Source organism: Scyliorhinus torazame, chromosome 2 (genome assembly GCF_047496885.1).
Source record: "Scyliorhinus torazame isolate Kashiwa2021f chromosome 2, sScyTor2.1, whole genome shotgun sequence".
NCBI lineage: Eukaryota > Metazoa > Chordata > Chondrichthyes > Carcharhiniformes > Scyliorhinidae > Scyliorhinus > Scyliorhinus torazame.
The window spans coordinates 191001655-191022131 of record NC_092708.1 but is presented as its reverse complement, the minus strand read 5'-3'; the positions used below and the strand labels follow the sequence as shown (position 1 = coordinate 191022131).

Here is a 20477-nt window from a genome sequence, read left to right as displayed (position 1 = left end):
ATAGGAGGAATTAGGGATGAAAGGGGAGACACTGTGCGAAGGGCAGGAAAGATAAATGGGGTGTTTAAGACCTTTTATGAGGAACTGTATAGGACTCAGCCCCCAGAGGGAGACGAGGGGATGCGGCAGTTCCTGGACCAATTGAGGTTCCCGAAAGTGGAGGAGCGGGAGGTGGCAGGCCTGGGGGCGCCGATTGAGGTGGACGAGGTTATTAAGGGACTGGGAAGCATGCAAGCAGGGAAGGCTCCGGGGCCGGACGGGTTCCCGGTGGAATTCTACAGAAAATATGTGGACTTGTTGGCCCCGTTGTTGGCGAGGACGTTCAATGAGGCCAGGGAAGGGGGGACTCTACCCCCGACGATGTCGGAGGCGACGATATCGCTAATTTTGAAGAGGGACAAAGATCCGATGCAGTGTGGGTCCTATAGACCTATTTCACTATTGAACGTGGACGCCAAATTGCTAGCAAAGGTGCTGGCATCGAGGATAGAGGACTGTGTCCCAGGGGTGGTGCACGAAGACCAGACAGGGTTCGTAAAAGGGAGACAATTGAACGTTAACGTGCGACGACTATTAGGGGTGATAATGATGCCCTCAGTGGAGGGGGAGGCAGAGATAGTGGCGGCAATGGACGCAGAGAAGGCATTTGATAGGGTGGAGTGGGAGTATTTATGGGAAGTGTTAAGGACGTTTGAGTTTGGGAACGGGTTTATTCGCTGGGTTAGACTACTTTATGGGGCACCAATGGCAAGCGTAGTTACAGGTCGACATAGATCGGAGTATTTCCGATTATATAGGGGAACAAGACAGGGATGCCCGCTGTCTCCATTGTTGTTTGCATTGGCAATTGAACCTCTGGCCATGGCATTGAGAGACTCCAGGAAATGGAGAGGGGTGACTAGAGGGGGAGAAGAACACCGAGTCTCGTTATACACGGATGACCTATTGTTATACGTGTCGGACCCAGCGGGGGGGATGATAGAGGTTATGCGAATTTTCAGGAGGTTCGGGGAATTTTCAGGGTATAGGTTAAACATGGGGAAGAGTGAATTATATGTGATACATCCAGGGGACCAGAGTAGAGAGATAGAAGGCTTACCGCTAAGGAAAGTGGAAAGAAACTTCCGATACTTGGGGATTCAGATCGCTAGGAGCTGGGGAACCTTGCACAGACTTAATTTGACACGGCTGGTAGAACAAATGGAGGAGGACTTCAAGAGGTGGGACATGGAGCCTTTATCGCTGGCGGGCAGGGTACAAGCAATTAAGATGATGGTCCTCCCGAGGTTCTTATTTGTATTTCAATGTCTCCCTATTTTAATCACCAGGACCTTTTTTAATAAAATAGAGAGGAGCATTACGAGCGTTGTGTGGGCAGGGAAAGTTCCGAGAGTAAGGAGGGGGCTCCTTCAGCGCAGTAGGGACAGAGGAGGACTGGCACTACCGAACTTGGGAGATTATTATTGGGCCGCCAATGTGGCAATGATACGTAGATGGATGATGGGGGGTGAGGGAGCGGCGTGGAAAAGGCTGGAGAGAAGGTCCTGTAAAGGGACGAGTCTAGAGGCGCTGGTGACGGCGCCGCTACCGTTCTCACCGAAAAGGTACACCACGAACCCGGTGGTGGCGGCAACACTGAACATATGGGGACAGTGGAGGCGACAGAGAGGGGTGCTGGGAGCCCTGGTGGGGTCCCCTATCAGGAACAACCATAGGTTCACCCCAGGAAGAATGGATGGAGGATTTCAGAGCTGGTACCAGTTGGGAATTAGGAAGGTGGGAGATTTATTCATAGATGGGATTTTTGCGAGCTTGGGAGCACTGGAGGAAAAGTATAAGTTACCCCGGGGGAATTTCTTCAGATATATGCAGGTGAGGGCGTTTACTAGACAACAGGTGCGGGAATTTTCGCGGCTCCCGACACAGGGGATACAGGACAGGGTGCTTTCAGGGGTGTGGGTCGGAGAGGGCAAGGTGTCAGAGATTTATAGAGCGATGAGGGAAGAGGGGGAGGAGTCGCTGGGCGAACTAAAAAGAAAGTGGGAAGAAGAATTAGGGGAGGAGATAGAGGAGGGTATGTGGGCTGATGCCCTAAGCAGGGTAAATTCCTCTTCCTCATGCGCCAGGCTTAGCCTGATTCAATTTAAGGTGCTACATAGAGCACACATAACGGGGGCAAGATTGAGCAGGTTCTTTGGAGTGGAGGACAAATGTGGGAGGTGTGGCGGGAGCCCGGCAAACCACGCACATATGTTTTGGGCGTGCCCAGCACTGGAAGGGTATTGGAAGGGAGTGACGGGAGTGATTTCGCAGGTGGTGAAGGCCCGGGTCAAACCAGGCTGGGAATTAGCTCTATTTGGAGTTGCGGAAGAGCCGGGAGTGCAGGAGGCGAAAGAGGCCGATGTCATGGCCTTTGCGTCCCTTGTAGCCCGGCGCAGGATCCTACTCATGTGGAAGGAGGCGAAACCCCCCGGACTGGAGGCCTGGGTAAACGATATGGCGGGGTTTATTAAACTGGAGCAGATAAAGTTTGCCCTGAGAGGATCGGCTCAAGGGTTCACCAGGCGGTGGCAGCCATTTCTCGACTACCTAGGGGAACGTTAGAGGGAAGACAGATGACCAGCAGCAGCAACCCAGGGGGGAGGGGGGGGAGGGGGGGAGGAGGTTTAGTTGAGTATAGGTCAATAGAGTATGAGGTTTTGTTACTTGTGTATTATTATTATTATTATTGTTAAAAAGTTAAAAATTTCTGTTTTATTGTTATCGTTTCGTTTGTTTTGTAAGCGGGAAAAATGTTGCTCAGGGAAAAAAAAAATTTCAATAAAATATATTAAAAAAAAAAAGATCTTACACGAGAGCCGTCTTTCGAGCGACCGCTCAGTTCATGGCCGCCACCGGAAGTCCAAAACAACCCTTTTCACCTCCTCATCACTGGTGCCACTTTCCTCAGTCAACAGGGAGTAAACCTTGTGATCTTTTCCTGTCAGCTTACTTTGCAACTACAGGGACCAGTGGATGGTTGGTCAGTCTAACTGTTGGAAGAGAGAAAGAAGGTGTCCACCTCCTGCCTCATCAAACGTGGGGGTTAAATGGGGGAGGTTTCTGTGGGGAGAGGGGAGGAGGGGATGTGTGTTTGACTCAAGGTGTGATTCTATTCTCAGAAGGGGAAGCCGTTCACCCTCGCAGTGGATATTGGATGTGGTTCGGGTCAGAGCACCAGGGGATTGGCTCCTTACTTTGAAAAAGTGGTCGGAATTGATGTGAGTGAAGCTCAGATTGAAGAAGCCAAGAAGGTGGATGGGCCTGATAACGTCTCTTACAGGTAACCATAGCAATCTCGGGGCTTTGCAGCGACTACAAAAACTGAAGGGACAGCCTTGTTGAAAATGATCCAATTAAGTTCAGGAAGATTGATCACATTCAGACTGATCGAGACCAATAAAGTTCATGCTGATCGGAATTTTCGATGGGATTTAATAAAATTACCGGAGTGACAACAGGAAATATGGATCTGGGATGCAGATACAAGGAGGTTTCATTAGGAATGTTGAAAAAGGATTTGGATGTGATTATGGGTCATTGACTCAAAATAGCCAGTCAAAGTGGTGCCATTGTCAACATTCACGCCCTGTGCTTTATATTGAGGTGATCTGATTATAGATTCAATGTTAATCCTGTAGAATTTATTGGTATGGCCACAATTCGAATGTGAACACTGATGGTCAGGAAAAGACACACTGGGTCCATCTATCTGTCGTGCACAACAGTGATGCCTTGTCCATCGCAATATATACACCCCTTCCAAAACGAGGTGATCCCCTGGGAGAGGTGAGAATCCAGATCAATCAACATGGAAACTGAGAAATCTCCCTCAGGCCCACGTAGACAATGAAAACAACTTCAGTAGATCACTCTGGACTTGATTAATGTTACCCAGTATCTCCATCCAGACTGATCCAGGACTAGCTCCTGCCTGAAGGATTTCAGTGAATCAATGTATTCCCACTAAGATGACAGCCTGTTCCTGGGGTTCATTGTTCTCTAGGGGAGGAACCACCTCCTGATATCAAACTGAGATCTGTCTTTATGAACATTGAATTGTGATTCCCCCGCTGTCCCTGCTCCTCCCCAATCTATTAAATTTGAACACGCTTCCCCCTCACACACAATCTATTCGCTTCGTCGTTTTATAAACCTCCAGTCGATTCACCGTAAGCTCTGCACATGTCTAAAGTATAGAGTCCATTCTCCTGCTGTTCCCAATCAGGAATAAACGAATGACTAGGGTCAGAGTAGGGCCAGTCAAGGACAGTAGTGGGCAGTTGTGCTTGGAGTCCGAGGAGATAGGAGAGGTGCTAAATGAATATTTTTTGTCAGTATTCACACAGGAAAAAGACAATGTTGTCGAGGAGAATACTGAGATTCTACTAGACTAGAAGGGCTTGAGGTTCATAAGGAGGAGGTGTTAGCAATTCTGGAAAGTGTGAAAATAGATAAGTCCCCCGGGCTGGATGGGATTTATCCTAGGAATCTCTGGGAAGCTAGGGAGGAGATTGCTGAGCCTTTGGCTTTGATCTTTAAGTCATCTTTGTCTACAGGAATAGTGCCAGAAGACTGGAGGATAGCAAATGTTGTCCCCTTGTTCAAGAAGGGGAGTCGAGACAACCCCGGTAACTATAGAGCAGTGAGCCTTACTTCTGTTGTGGACAAAATCTTGGAAAGGTTTATAAGAGATAGGATGTATAATCATCTGGAAAGGAATAATTTGATCAGAAATAGTCAACACGGTTTTGTGAAGGGTAGGTCGTGCCTCACAAACCTTATTGAGTTCTTTGAGAAGGTGACCAAACAGGTGGAAGATTGCAAAGCAGTTAATGTGGTGTATATGGATTTCAGTAAAGCGTTTGATAAGGTTCCCCACGGTAGGCTACTACAGAAAATACGGAGGCATGGTATTCAGGGTGGTTTAGCAGTTTAGATCAGAAATTGGCTAGCTGGAAGAAGACAAAGGGTGGTGGTTGATGGGAAATGTTCAGACTGGAGTCCAGTTACTAGTGGTGTACCACAAGAATCTGTTTTGGGGCCACTGCTGCTTGTCATTTTTATAAATGACCTGGAGGAGGGCGTAGAAGGATGGGTGAGTAAATTTGCAGATGACACTAAAGTCGGTGGAGTTGTGGACTGTGCGGAAGGATGTTACAAGTTACAGAGGGACATAGTTAAGCTGCAGCGCTGGGCTGCGAGGTGGCAAATGGAGTTTAATGCAGAAAAGTGTGAGGTGATTCATTTTGGAAGGAATAACAGGAAGACAGAGTACTGGGCTAATGGTAAGATTCTTGGCAGTGTGGATGAGCAGAGAGATCTCGGTGTCCATGTACATAGATCCCTGAAAGTTGCCACCCAGGTTGAGAGGGTTGTTAAGAAGGCGTACGGTGTGTTAGCTTTTATTGGTAGAGGGATTGAGTTTCGGAGCCATGAGGTCATGTTATAGCTGTACAAAACCCTGGTGCGGCCGCATTTGGAGTATTGCGTGCAATTCTGTTCACCGCATTGTAGGAAGGATGTGGAACCATTGGAAAGGGTGCAGAGGAGATTTACCAGAATGTTGCCTGGTACGGAGGGAAGATCTGGGGCGTCATTCTCCGACACCCCGCCGGTTCGGAGAATGGCCGTTGGCCGCCGTGAATCCCGCCCCCGCCCCCGCCGAAGTCTCCGGTACCGGAGATTGGGCGGGGGCGGGAATCGGGCTCCGCCGTTTGGCGGGACCCCCCCGCTCAATTCTCAGGCCCGCATGGGCCGAAGTCCCGCCCAGAAATTGCCTGTCCCGCCGGCGTACATCAAAGCTGGTATTTACCGGCGGGACCAGGCAGCGCGGGCGGGCTCCGGGGTCCTGGGGGGGGGCGCGGGTCGATCTGACCACGGGGGGGGTGCCCCCACGGTGGCCTGGCCCGCGATCAGGGCCAACCGATCCGCGGGCGGGCCTGTGCCGTGGGGGCACTCTTTCCCTTCCGCCTCCGCCACGGTCTCCACCATGGCGGAGGCGGAAGAGACTCTCCCCACTGCACATGCGCGGGAAACTGTCGGCGGCCGCTGACGCTCCCGCGCATGCGCCGCATTTCCGCGCCAGCTGACGGGGCACCAAACGCCATTTCCGCCAGCTGGCGGGGCAACAAACGCCATTTCCACCAGCTGACGGGGCGGAAATCCCTCCGGCGCCGGCCTAGCCCCTCAATGTTGGGGCTCGGCCCCCAAAGATGCGGAGCATTCCGCACCTTTGGGCCAGCGCGATACCCGTCTGATTGGCGCCGTTTTTGTCGCCAGTCGGCGGACATCGCGCCATTGGGGGAGAATTTTGCCCCTTATGAGGAAAGGCTGAGGGACGTGAGGCTGTTTTCGTTAGAGAGAAGAAGGTTAAGAGGTGACTTAATTGAGGCACACAAGATGATCAGAGGATTGGATAGGGTGGACAGTGAGAGCCTTATTCCTCGGATGGTGATGTCTAGCACGAGGGGACTGTTGCTCGTTTTAGCCTTAGTTTAATTGCTCTTGTTCTAGCACCTTTGCTCTTGAGTCGCCAGGTATCTTTCTGATACCGCCACATGGTTCAAGTCCGAGTAATGATCAATAATCCAACACACCGCTTAGTAAGAGTTAAATCAACGCACATTCATTATGTACAGTAATCAATACTTATACCTTAATTCTACTTCTAAGCTACTTCCTACAACTAACAGGCCAATACTTAACTTTGGAAATGGCCCACCAGGTCAGGGAAATGAATGGCCTTTCGTATGGGTTCTGAGCCTGCAGGATTCAAAGCTGGTACGGGTCGATAGTCAGGAGTGCCTACCTCGTAGCGAGCGTTGAAGTAAGACTTACGATTTTAGCGGCTGTTGCAGAAGGTCAGCAGAAGGGTCTCAAAGGATGGAGAGAGGAGAAGAAGGGTCGATTTGAACTTGGACTCTATTCTTATAGTCCCCAGGGGCTTTCCGCCTTTCGGGGCGGACCCTGTACCTGGTTCCAAGTGATTGGACTTCGTCCCAATCACTTGGTTCGATATTCTCCAATGCTGGAGCGATTCCTTGATCGATGGGCGGTTTTGGGGTGGTCGTTCACCTCTCTTTGTGTAGGCTCCTGGTGGCACCGAAAAGTCTGGGTTGGCGTGTCTAATTTGTTGCACATTGTTCCCGGGGATTGCTACTTAATATTCAGATGGCTGGTGTGTTGTTGTGTTGATGGCTGCAGGTATCGATTCGGTCTGGCCTCCCCAGAGGCGAATACACAGTTTTGCCTGCAGCTGCCCGTTTGAGTCCTGTTGGCTGATTTTCCCATCAGCCTCTTCCGTTTGCCATTTTAAATCGGGGTTTGGCCATTCTAATCGGGAGTTAGCCATTTTAACTGGCTACATTCTCTCCTTGTGATCCTAACGCGAAGCGTGAAGGATCACATCATTATGTTACTTTCCATTCCCTGACCTGGGGGGGGGGGGGGGGGGGGCACTTCCTTCATGGCCTCTGCACTGACCATAGCTATGCACAAAAAATGTTAACTGACAATTCTAAGGGCGCTATGTCAGACAGGGACATGCATTACAAAACAACAAACTTGGAACCTCTAACTTATCCTTAATATACTACACTCGCTTAAACATTCCATTATCCTACCTTCCTCAATCATACAACAAAATCATAGCATTTCATACAGTCTTTCCTGGCTTGGCAGTCAAGCTCAGGATTATACAATTTTTGCTCATGAACACGTTTTTTACATCTCTTTATTTACAACAACAATAAACGCAAGTGAATGCACTTTATTATTTTATTCTAGATCGCGGGGGTCTGGTCATAACCGAACATAGGGGATCTGATCCTATATACCGGGGTTCGAGCGCGGTAGGCTCTCCTCCATTTACGTAGGCGCATAGTCGCACTACACAGCAGAGTATCGCCAACGCTAATAGTGTTTCGATCATAAGAACATAAGAACTAGGAGCAGGAGTAGGCCATCTGGCCCCTCGAGCCTGCTCCACCATTCAATGAGATCATTTCCTTCTCCATTTTCGTAGACGCATTGTAGTTTTTACCTCATCACTATTCTTAGAATTCTCCCGATACCAAAAAGGGCCGATTTATTCTAAATGGTGAGCAGGGATTCTCCTTCCCTGACTCCTACGCAGACTTAGGCGAGTGCTATTCGGGTCAAACTAGTATTTCAAGTTATCCCCCGGTATAACTCGTATCTTCGTAGAAGAATTTTATCTACTTACCACTTCGTAACTTAGACACGGGTCCAGCTTGCTAAGTGAAGTATAGTAAACTTTAAAGAGAATAATAATAACCACTCTTTCAGGTTATCAATTTGAACTTAACTTTATTTTCAAGTTAAAAGCGAATAACTACTTTTACAGAAAGGTAGAAAGATCTTTTCTTGTTCGGACCAGTTGCAGACTTTCAAGTCTCTCTTGACAATCAGTTTTCTTTAACTTTTGGTCTTCTGCTGAGTTCTCTGGGCTGATCGGTCTATCGATGCTGCTTGTCCCATCACTGTTAATTTGGACAGTGGTAAGGGCAGAGTGGTGTGACTGCAAGGGAGGCAGGTAGGGGGATCCTGAGTTTAGGAGTTGAGAAGCCTCAGCCCTTGACTTTGTCCAACAGGTATGAGGTACTGGCTCCCTGTGTGGATGAGGAAGAGGGCTGTAGGGAGGATGCGTTGACTGACCACTGCCACGTGGTACAGGAAGCCATTCAAGAGGGGGGAGCAAAAAGACAAGTGGTAGTTGTAGGGGATTCTATAATTAGGGGGATTGATGGCATCCTTTGTAAGCCAGATCGAGAGTCCCGCATGGTATGTTGCCTGCCCGGTGCCAGGGCGAGGGACATCTCTGATCGGCTTGAAAGGATTTTGGAGAGGGAGGGGGAGGATCCAGTTGTTGTGGTCCACGTTGGGACTAACAACATGGGTAAGACTAGGAAAGAGGACCTGTTTGGGGATTATCAAACACTAGGGACTAAATTAAAGAACAGGTCCTCCAGAGTTATAATCTCTGGATTACTACCTGGATTAAGCTAGTCCCAGTTGCCCGCACTTGGCCCATAACCCTCTATACCCATCTTACCCATGTAACTATATAGAATCATAGAAGTTTGCAGTATGGAAACATATCTAAGGAGGTGAGGGAGAGTATCAAATTGAAGGAAAAAACATACAAAGTGGCAAAAATTAGTGGGAGACTAGAGGACTGGGAAGTCTTTAGGGGACAACAGAAAGCTACGAAAAAAGCCATAAAGAAGAGTAAGGTAGACTATGAAAGTAAACTGGCTCAGAACATAAAAGCAGATAGTAAAAGCTTCTACAAATATATAAGACAAAAAAGAGTGGCTAAGGTAAATATTGGTTCTTTGGAAGATGAGAAGGGAGATTTAATAATAGGAGACGGGGAAATGGCTGAGGAGCTGAACAGGTTTTTTGGGTCAGTCTTCACAGTGGAGGACACAAATAACATGCCAGTGACTGATCGAAATAAGGATATGATAGGTGAGGACCTTGAGATGATTGTAATCACTAAGGAGGCAGTATTGGGCAAGCTAATGGGGCTAAGGGTAGACAAGTCTCCTGGCCCTGATGGGATGCATCCCAGAGTGTTAAAAGAGATGGCTAGGGAAATTGTAAACGTACTAGTGATAATTTATCAAAATTCACTAGACTCTGGGGTGGTCCCAGAGGATTGGAAAGTAGCAAACGTGACACCACTGTTTAAAAAAGGAGGTCGGCAGAAAGCAGGTAATTATAGGCCGGTAAGCTTAACTTCGGTTGTAGGGAAAATGCTGGAATCTATCATTAAGGAGGAAATAGCGGGGCACCTGGAGGGAAATTGTCCCATTGGGCAGACGCAGCATGGGTTCACAAAGGGTAGGTCGTGTCTGACTAATTTGGTAGAATTTTTTGAGGACGTTACCAGTGCAGTAGATAACGGGGAGCCAATGGATGTGGTATATCTAGATTTCCAGAAAGCTTTTGACAAGGTGCCACACAAAAGGTTGCTGCATAAACTAAAGATGCATGGCATTGAGGGTAAAGTGGTAGCATGGGTAGAGGATTGGTTAACTAACAGAAAGCAGAGAGTGGGGATAAATGGGTGTTTCTCTGGTTGGCAACCTGTAACTAGTGGGGTCCCTCAAGGATCAGTGTTGGGCCCGCAGTTGTTCACAATTTACATAGACGATTTGGAGTTGGGGACCAAGTGCAATGTGTCAAAGTTTGCAGACGACACTAAGATGAGTGGTAAAGCAAAAAGTGCAGAGGATACCGGAAGTCTGCAGAAGGATTTGGATAGGTTAGGTGAATGGGCTAGGGTCTGGCAGATGGAATTCAATGTTGCCAAGTGTGAGGCTATCCATTTTGGGAGGAATAACAGCAGAATGGATTATTATTTAAACGGTAAGATGTTAAAACATGCTGCTGTGCAGAGGGACCTGGGTGTGCTGGTGCACGAGTTGCAAAAAGTTGGTGTGCAGGTGCAGCAGGTGATTAAGAAGGCTAATCGAGTTTTGTCTTTCATTGCTAGAGGGATGGAGTTCAAGACTAGTGAGGTTATGCTGCAATTGTATAGGGTGTTGGTGAGGCCGCATCTGGAGTATTGTGTTCAGTTTTGGTCTCCTTACCTGAGAAAGGACATATTGGCACTGGAGGGAGTGCAGAGGAGATTCACTAGGTTGATCCCAGAGTTGAGGGGATTAGATTATGACGAGAGGTTGAGTAGACTGGGACTGTACTCATTGGAGTTTAGAAGGATGCGGGGGGATCTTATTGAGAGATATAAAATTATGAAGGGAATAGATAGGATAGATGTGGGCAGGTTGTTTCCACTGGTCGGGGAAAGCAGAACTAGGGGGCATAGCCTCAAAATAAGGGGAGGTAGATTTTGGACTGTGTAGGAGGAACTTCTTCACCCAAAGGGTTGTGAATCTCTGGAATTCCTTGCCCAGCGAAGCAGTTGAACGTTCTTTAAACGTTTTTAAGAAAAAGATAGATGCCTTTCGAAAGAATAAAGGGATTCGGGGATATGGTGTACGGGCCGGAGAGTGGAGCTGAGTCCACAAAGATCAGCCATGATCTCATTAAATGGCGGAGCAGGCTCGAGGGGCCAGATGGCCTACTCCTGTTCCTAGTTCTTATGTTCTTATGTCCATACACCGCCTTCGAGGCAGACGGCCGCCTATATCACTTCCTTAGGGTTCCCTTTGGCGTCACTAACGGGGTCTCGGTCTTCCAAAGGGAGATGGACCGAATGGTTGACCGGTACGGTTTGCGGGCCACGTTTCCGTACCTAGACAATGTCACCATCTGCGGCCATGATCAGCAGGACCATGACGCCAACCTTGCTAAATTTCTCCACACCGCTACTCTCCTAAACCTCACTTACAACAAGGAGAAGTGTGTGTTCAGCACGAACCGCTTAGCCATCCTCGGCTATGTGGTCCAGAACGGAGTTCTGGGGCCCGATCCCGACTGCATGCGCCTCGCCATGGAGCTCCCCCTCCCCCACTGCCCCAAGGCCCTCAAACGCTGCCTGGGTTTTTTCCATATTACGCGCAGTGGGTCCCAAACTATGCGGACATGGCCCGCCCACTCATACAGTCCACCAAGTTTCCCCTGACGGCCGAGGCCCAACAGGCCTTCGCCCGGATCAGAGCTGATATTGCCAAGGCCACAATGCACGCTGTAGATGAAACGCTGCCCTTCCAAGTAGAAAGCAACGCATCAGATGTCGCCCTTGCTGCCACCCTCAATCCGGCAGGCAGGCCCGTGGCCTTCTTTTCCTGCACCCTTCATGCCTCTGAAATTCGGCACTCATCCGTCAAAAAAGAGGCCCAAGCTATCGTTGAAGCTGTGCGGCATTGGAGGCATTACCTGGCCGGCAGGAGATTCACTCTCCTCACTGACCAACGGTCTGTAACCTTTATGTTCAACAACACACAGCGGGGCAAGATCAAAAATGATAAAATCTTGCGGTGGAGAATCGAGCTCTCCACCTATAATTATGAGATTAGGTATCGCCCTGGCAAACTCAACGAGCCTCCATACGCCCTATCCCGAGGTACATGTGCCAGCGCACAGGTAGACCGACTCCGGACCCTGCACGACAGTCTTTATCACCCAGGGGTCACATGGTTGTACCACTTCATTTAGGCACAAAATTTTCCCCACTCCGTCGAGGAAGTAAGGACAGTCACCAGGGACTGCCAGGTCTGTGCCGAGTGCAAGCCGCACTTCCACCTGCCGGACCGCGCATGCCTGGTGAAGGCCTCCCGCCCCTTTGAACGCCTCAGCATGGATTTCAAAGGCCCCCTCCCCTCCACCGATCGTCACACATATTTCCTCAGTGTGATTGACGAATACTCCCGGTTCCCCTTCGCCATCCCTTGTCCCGACATGACGTCTGCCACCATCATTAAAGCCCTCAATTCGATCTTCACTCTGTTCGGTTTCCCCGCCTACATCCACAGTGACAGGGGTTCCTCATTCACGAGTGATGAGCTGCGTCAGTTCCTGCTCAGCAGGGGTATTGCCTCCAGCAGAACGACAAGCTACAACCCCCGGGGAAACGGACAGGTAGAAAGGGAGAATGGGACGGTATGAAGGGCCGTCCAGCTGGCCCTACTGTCCAGAAACCTTTCGGCCTCCCGCTGGCAAGAGGTCCTCCCTGATGCACTACATTGCATTCGCTTGTTACTCTGCACTGCCACTAACAATACACCGCATGAACATCTTTTTGCCTTCTGCAGGAAGTCCACATCCGGGGTGTCGCTCACGACTTGGCTCACAGCTCCGGGAACCGTGCTTCTCTGTAAACATGTGCGACTCCACATGGCGGACCCGTTGGTGGAGAGGGTACACTTGCTCCACGCAAACCCCCAGTACGCCTAAGTGGCGTTCCCCGACGGCCGCCAGGACACTGTCTCCCTCAGGGACCTGGTACCAGTAGGTTCCACCCCCATCGCTCCCGGCGCCACCCTCCCCTCCCCCGTCACTCACAACACCACCTCCCCCCAGGACCGTCCGTCCTCCCCCTGCCCATGCCCGCCGATGAAGAGGATTTTGGCACGCACCCGGAGTCACCTTCGACCAGGTCAGCACCAACATCGCCGTCACCACTTCGTCGCTCCCAAAGGACCATCAAGGACCCGGACCGGCTGAACCTCTGACGGGTCCACCGGACACCAAGAGACATTGGTTTTGCTCTGTAAATATTAAAATCATGATTGTATATAGTTTTTTAAAAAATATATATTTTATTAAAGTTTTTCGATCAAACAAAAATTTCCCATTTTACAACTTTGTAACAATATATACATTGATCGTTTTTTAAATAAATAATATGCTAACTAACGGCAACTGCCAATAACAAAATAAGAAACAACAGAAATAGTAACTAAAATAGTAACTTCGTAAAATCTAATATAAATAACTAATATATATAAACACACACATAAAACCCCCGAGGACCCAAATGAGCCCCCCCGCCCCCCCCCCCCCCCTCCCCCCTGGGTTGCTGCTGCTGCCTTTCCTGTTTTCCCTTATCACTCTGCGAGATAGTCGAGGAATGGTTGCCACCGCCCGGTGAACCCCTGAGCCGAACCTCTCAATGCATATTTTATCCGCTCCAGTTTTATAAACCCTGCCATGTCGTTTATCCAGGCCTCCACACCCGGGGGCTCAGCTTCTTTCCACATAAGTAGAATCCTTCGCCGGGCTACTAGGGACGCAAAGGCCAACACGTCGGCCTCTCTCGCCTCCTGCACTCCCGGCTCATCTGCAACCCCAAATATAGCCAGCCCCCAGCTTGGTTTGACCCGGACTCCCACCACCTTCGAGATCACTTTTGCCACACCCACCCAGAACCCGTGCAATACCGGACATGACCAAAACATGTGGGTGTGGTTCGCCGGGCTTCGCGCGCATCTCCCGCACCTATCCTCCACTCCAAAAAATCTACTCAGCCTTGCTCCCGTCATATGCGCCCTGTGTAGAACCTTGAATTGTATCAGGCTGAGCCTGGCACACGAGGACGAAGACGAAAAAGAGGCATCTGCCCACAGCCCCTCCTCAATCTCTTCCCCCAGCTCCTCCTCCCATTTTCCCTTCAGCTCCTCTACCATCGTCTCCCCCTCGTCTCTCATTTCCCTGTATATATCTGACACCCTACCATCACCCACCCATGCCCCCAAAATCACTCTGTCCTGGATCTCTTGCGCCGGGAGCTGCGGAAATTCCCTCACCTGTTGCCTCACAAATGCCCTCACTTGCATATAGCGAAATGCATTCCCAGGTGGCAACCCATATTTTTCTGTCAGTGCTCCCAGACTCGCGAACGTCCCGTCTAAGAACAAGTCGTTCAATTTCGCAATTCCTGTTCGCTGCCAAGATTTAAATCCCCCATCTATCCTTCCCGGGACGAACCTATGGTTGTTCCTTATCGGGGACCACACTGAGGCACCCGTCACTCCCTTATGTCGTCTCCACTGCCCCCAAATTTTCAGAGTTGCCACCACCACTGGGTTTGTGGTGTATCTTTTCGGGGAGAACGGCAACGGCGCCGTCGCCAGTGCTTTTAAGCTAGTTCCCCTACAGGACGCCATCTCCAGTCTTTTCCACGCCGCTCCTTCCCCTTCCCTCATCCACTTACATATCATTGACACGTTGGCGGCCCAATAATAATCACTTAGACTCGGCAGTGCCAGTCCCCCTCTGTCCCTACTGCGCTGCAGGAACCCCCTCTTTACTCTTGGGGTCTTTCCAGCCCACACAAAGCTCATAATACTCTTGTCCACCTTTTTAAAAAAGGCCTTTGTAATCAGTACAGGGAGGCACTGGAACACAAAAAGAAACCTCGGAAGGACCACCATTTTAACCGCCTGCACCCTGCCCGCCAATGACAGGGGCGCCATGTCCCACCTCCCAAAGTCCTCTTCCATCTGCTCTACCAGTCGTGCCAAGTTAAGCTTATGCAAGGTTCCCCAGTTCCTGGCCACCTGGATCCCTAAATACCGGAAATCTCTTATTACCCTCCTCAACGGTAAATCGTCTATTCCCCTACTCTGTTCCCCGGGGTGCATCACAAACAGTTCACTCTTCCCCATATTCAATTTATATCCTGAAAATTCTCCAAACTCCCTGAGTGTCTGCATTATCTCAGGCATCCCCTCCACTGGGTCAGCGACATACAACTACAAATCATCCGCGTATAATGACACCCGATGCTCTTCTCCTCCTCTAAGTACCCCCCTCTACTTCCTAGAGCCCCTCAGCGCTATGGCCAATGGCTCAATTGCCAACGCAAACAGTAACGGGGACAGGGGACATCCCTGTCTTGTACCCCTATATAGTCAGAAGTGGTCAGATCGTTGCCCATTTGTAATCACACTTGCCACCGGGGCCCTGTACAGGAGCTGAACCCATCTAATGAACCCCTCTCCAAATCCAAATCTCCTCAGTACTTCCCACAGGTAGTCCCACTCCACTCTATCAAATGCTTTCTCTGCATCCATCGCCACCACTATCTCCGCCTCCCCCTCCGGTGGGGGCATCATCATCACCCCCAACAGCCTCCGTATATTAGCATTCAATTGCCTCCCTTTAACAAACCCCGTTTGATCATCATGCACCACCCCAGGGACACAGTCCTCTATCCTCGTCGCCATCACCTTGGCCAAAAGCTTGGCATATACGTTCAAGAGGGAAATAGGCCTGTATGACCCGCACTGCAGCGGGTCTTTGTCTCTTTTCAGGATCAGCGATATCGTCGCCTCCGACATTGTCGGGGGTAGTGTCCCCCTTTCCCTAGCCTCATTAAAGGTTCTCGTCAGAAGTGGGGCCAGCAGGTCCACGTATTTCCTATAGAACTCCACCAGGAACCCATCCGGTCCCGGGGCCTTCCCTGCCTACATGTTCCCAATTCCTTTTACCACCTCCTCTACCTCAATCTGCGCTCCCAGTCCTGTCATCTCCTGTTCCTCAACCTTCGGGAACTCCAGCTGGTCTAGGAAACGCATCATTCCCTCTTTCCCTTCCGGTGGTTGGGCCTTATATAACCTCTCGTAAAATACCTTAAACACCCCGTTCACCCTCTCCGCTCCCCGTTCCATCTTTCCCTCCTCGTCTCTAACCCCTCCGATCTCTCTCGCCGCCCCCCTCTTCCTAAGTTGTTGGGCCAGCAGCCGGCTCGCCTTCTCGCCATATTCATACTGCACTCCCTGTGCCTTCCTCCATTGTGCCTCCGCATTACCCGTAGTCAACAAGTCAAAGTCCGTGTGCAATCTCCGTCTTTCCCTGTATAGCTCTTCACCTGGAGCCTCCGCATATTGCCTATCCACCCTCAAAATCTCCCCCAACAATCTCTCCCTTTCTTTACCCTCTTGTTTCCCCTTATGGGCCCTTATGGAGATCAGCTCCCCTCTAACCACCGCCTTCAGCGCCTCCCAGACCACTCCCACCTGGACCTCTCCATCATCATTGATCTCTAGGTACCTTTCAATACATCCCCTCACCCTTACACATACCCCCTCATCCGCCAACAGTCCCATATCTAATCTCCAGAGTGGGCGCTGCTCCTTTTCCTCTCCTACTTCCAGATCTACCCAATGTGGGGCATGATCTGAAATGGCTATAGCCGAATACTCCGTTCCTGCCACCTTCGGGATCAGCGCCCTTCCCAGGACAAAGAGGTCTATCCGGGAGTACACTTTGTGGACATGGGAGAAGAAGGAAAACTCTTTACTCCTCGGTCTAGTAAATCTCCAGGGATCCACTCCTCCCATCTGCTCCATAAAGCCCTTAAGCACCTTGGCCGCTGCCGGCTTCCTCCCGGTCCTAGATCTGGACCGGTCCAGCCCTGGGTCCAGCACCGTGTTGAAGTCCCCCCCCATTACCAACTTTCCCATCTCCAGGTCCGGGATGCGCCCCAACATACGCTTCATAAAGTTCACGTCATCCCAGTTCGAGGCATATACATTCACCAGCACCACTGCTTCACCTTGCAATCTGCCACTCACCATCACGTATCTACCCCCACTATCCACCACTATGGTCTTCGCCTCAAACAATACCCATTTCCCCACCAGTATTGCCACCCCTCTATTTTTTGCATCCAAGCCCGAGTGGAATACCTGTCCCACCCATCCTTTTCTTAATCTGACCTGATCCGCCAGTTTCAGGTGCGTCTCCTGAAGCATGACCACGTCTGCCTTTAGTTTCTTTAGATGCGCAAATACCCTTGCCCTCTTAATCGGCTCATTCAACCCTCTCACGTTCCACGTGATCAACCGGGTTGGGGGCTCTTTACCACCCCCCCCCCCTCCCCCCCCCACCTCGTCGACTAGCCATCCCCTTTTTTAGACCAGCTCCTCACCCGGTTCCCACGCACCCGCTTATCCCCCGGACGGTGCCCCCCCGTCCCGACCATCCCATCCCATAACAGCTCCCCCTTCCCCTTAGCAGCAGCAACCCAGTTAACCCCCCCCCCCCCCCCACTAGATCCCTCTCTAGCTTAGTTGCTCCCCCCATATTGCTTCCGGAAGTCAGCAAACTCTGGCTGACCTCGGCTTCCCCCGTTTATCCTTAGCCTCCCATTATGTGAGGCCCCCTCCTTCCTGCGCCCCCTTTTCCCGCAACAATTTCCATAGCGCGGGAACAAAGCCCGCGCTTCCCTCTCGGCCCCGCCCCTGATGGCGCAGCACCCTCTCTCCTTCCCCCTCCCCTACTGGTGCCCACATTTCTTCGTGTCCCCTCCCCCCTTCGAGGGGAAAGGAAATTTTCCCCCATCTGATTCACAGTCCCTTGCCACCACCTCGCTACTTCATTCCAAACACTCTTTCTCAAATCTAGTCCAACTTCTCCTCTTCAATAAATGTCCACGCCTCCTCTGCCGTCTCGAAGTAGTGGTGTTTACCCTGGTGTGTAACCCACAGTCTTGCCGGCTGCAACATTCCGAATTTCACTTTCCTCTTTTGGAGCACCGCCTTGGCCCGATTGAAACTCGCCCTCCTTCTCGCCACCTCCGCACTCCAATCCTGATACACGCGGATCACCGCGTTCTCCCACCTGCTGCTCCGTGTCTTTTTCGCCCATCTCAGGACCATCTCCCTGCCCTTGTAGCGGTGGAACCTCACCACTATTGCTCGAGGTATTTCTCCTGCCTTTGGTCTTCTCACGAAGACTCGGTACGCTCCCTCCACTTCCAGGGGGCCCGTCGGGGCCTCAGCTCCCATTAAGGTATGGAGCATCGTGCTCACATACGCCCCAACGTCCGCTCCCTCTGCCCCTTCGGGAAGACCCAAAATTTTAAGTTCTTCCTCCTCGAGCTATTTTCTAGGGCTTCCAGTCTCTCCATACACCTCTTATGCAGTGTCTTATGCAGGGGGTGAATGTTGTAAACCACTGTTGTACTTATATTAGAGCATGTACGGTAGAACCTGCACTACAGGTTCGCCTGTGGCCCCTGCCTGCTGGCTCCACCCAGGAGGCGGGGTATAAATATGCGTGTCCTCCAGCTCGCAGCCATTTCGACAGCTGCTGTGGGAGGCCACACATTTGATACCAATAAAGCCTCAGTTTGGATTCAACTTTCGTCTTTAGTCAAATTGATGGTGCCTCAAGGCCCTGTGTGTACCGGCAGCGCTTGTCATTCGAGTACCTGCCGGACTGGGCATGCTGCCGAGGACTCCGGCTGAGCAGGGGGACAGTGCGACATATCTGCCTGATTATACCGCACCTGGCACCCCAGGGGAATGGGGGGTAGACACCTCCACCCGGTGTCCATCAAGGTGACGGTAGCCCTGGACGTCTGCACGCGGGGTCCTTCCAGGTGCCGAGTGGGATCTCAGACAGCTCGGTGCACAGGTGCACGGGATATCCGTGGCTGTTTTTTTAAAAGAAATGTTTCACTCTTAATTAAAAAGCTGTTTTTTCCTCGGATGTCAATAGGGTTAATCCTGTGTCATAAGGGGCTGTTTAGCACAGGGCTAAATCGCTGGCTTTGAAGGCAGACCAAGGCAGGCCAGCAGCAGGGTTCAATTCTCGTACCAGCCTCCCCGAACAGGTGCCGGAATGTGGCAACTAGGGGCTTTTCACAGTAACTTCATTGAAGCCTACTTGTGACAATAAGCGATTTTCATTTCATTCATAATAAAGTTTGTTTTAATATATAATATCCCTAGTTGTCAGTAGAATCACTCCTCCAGCTAAGTATCCTTTCCTTACAGTTTACAAAGTGAAAAATTGTTGGGGTCTTGTCTGGTTTCTGAACAAAATCAGTGTCTGTTCAGGGTACCGTAACACCAATTACACCTCACTGGAATATTGTGTGCCGTTCTGGGCGCCACACTATAGGAAGAATGTGAACACATTGGAGAGGATGCAGAAGAGGATTACAAGAGTGGTCCCAGGGATGAGCAATTTCAGTTATGAGAAAAGATTGGAGAGGTTGCGACTGTTCTCCTTGGAGAGAAGAAGGACAAGAGGAGGTTTGATAGAGATGTTCAAAATCATGAAGGAGCAAGACAGAGTAGACAGGGAGAAACTGTTCGCGTTCGTGAAAGGATCAAGAAAGAGAGGACACAGAGTTAAAGTGATTTGTAAAAGAAGCAAATGTGATTTGAGAAAAAGCTTTTCCACACAGCAAGTGGTTGGGGTCTGGAAGGCACTTGTGTGGTGGAGGCTGGTTCAATTGAGGCATTCAAGAGGGCATTCGATGATGATTTGAACAGAAACAATGTGCAGGGGTACGGGGAGAAGGCTGGGGGATGACACTAAGTCATGATGCTGGTTTGGAGAGTCAGTGCAGTCAGCATGGTCCAAATGGCCTCCTTCTACACGGAACAATTCTGTGATGTCCCGGTATTTCCATTGATAATCTGTATTTTTGTTTTGTTGATTCATTTGTCAGGCTGGGCCTTGCAGAGGAGCTGGAGTTTGAGGATGGTTCCGTTGACCTGGTAACAGCAGGAACAGCAGCTCATTGGTTTGACATGGAGAAGTTTATGAAGGAGGCTGAGAGGATTCTAAAACCTAAAGGCTGTGTGGCTCTGTATTGCTACAAAATTCCCTCTGTGTTGGGTTACGACAATTGTCCTGAGGACCCAGCCCGGATTGTCGAAGAGGTAAGTAAGCAGGAAGAAAGACTTGCATTTATATAGCAACTTCCACACCCTCAGTACATTCCAATGTGCTTTGGAGCCAGTGAAGTGTAGTCACAAAAATGTAGAAACCACATTGTGCACAGGAAGATCCCACACACCACGAGGTGGTTAATGAGCAGATCTCCACTTTAATGGTGACCTTTCTCAGAAGATCACAATCGAAGAGGAGATCTGGCTCCGACTCAGCTGTGTCAGTCCAGCTTTCCAAAAATTATACAACCGGATCTTTGTAAAACAGAGATCTCCACAACAGGACTCGGGCTTTAGTCTGTAACACTGTTG

The 20477-nt window shown here is 50.3% G+C and overlaps 1 protein-coding gene across 1 annotated transcript in view; it reads left to right on the top strand.

Annotated features, from left to right (window-relative positions):
* The window catches only part of LOC140394454 (putative methyltransferase DDB_G0268948), a 69551-nt gene that overhangs the window by 19845 nt on the left and 29229 nt on the right, over nt 1-20477 (top strand). Inside the window, exons 2-3 of the mRNA XM_072481736.1 lie at nt 3162-3322; nt 19943-20156. Coding sequence (XP_072337837.1) covers nt 3162-3322; nt 19943-20156 — 375 coding nt within the window. The remainder of the gene's footprint in view (nt 1-3161; nt 3323-19942; nt 20157-20477) is intronic.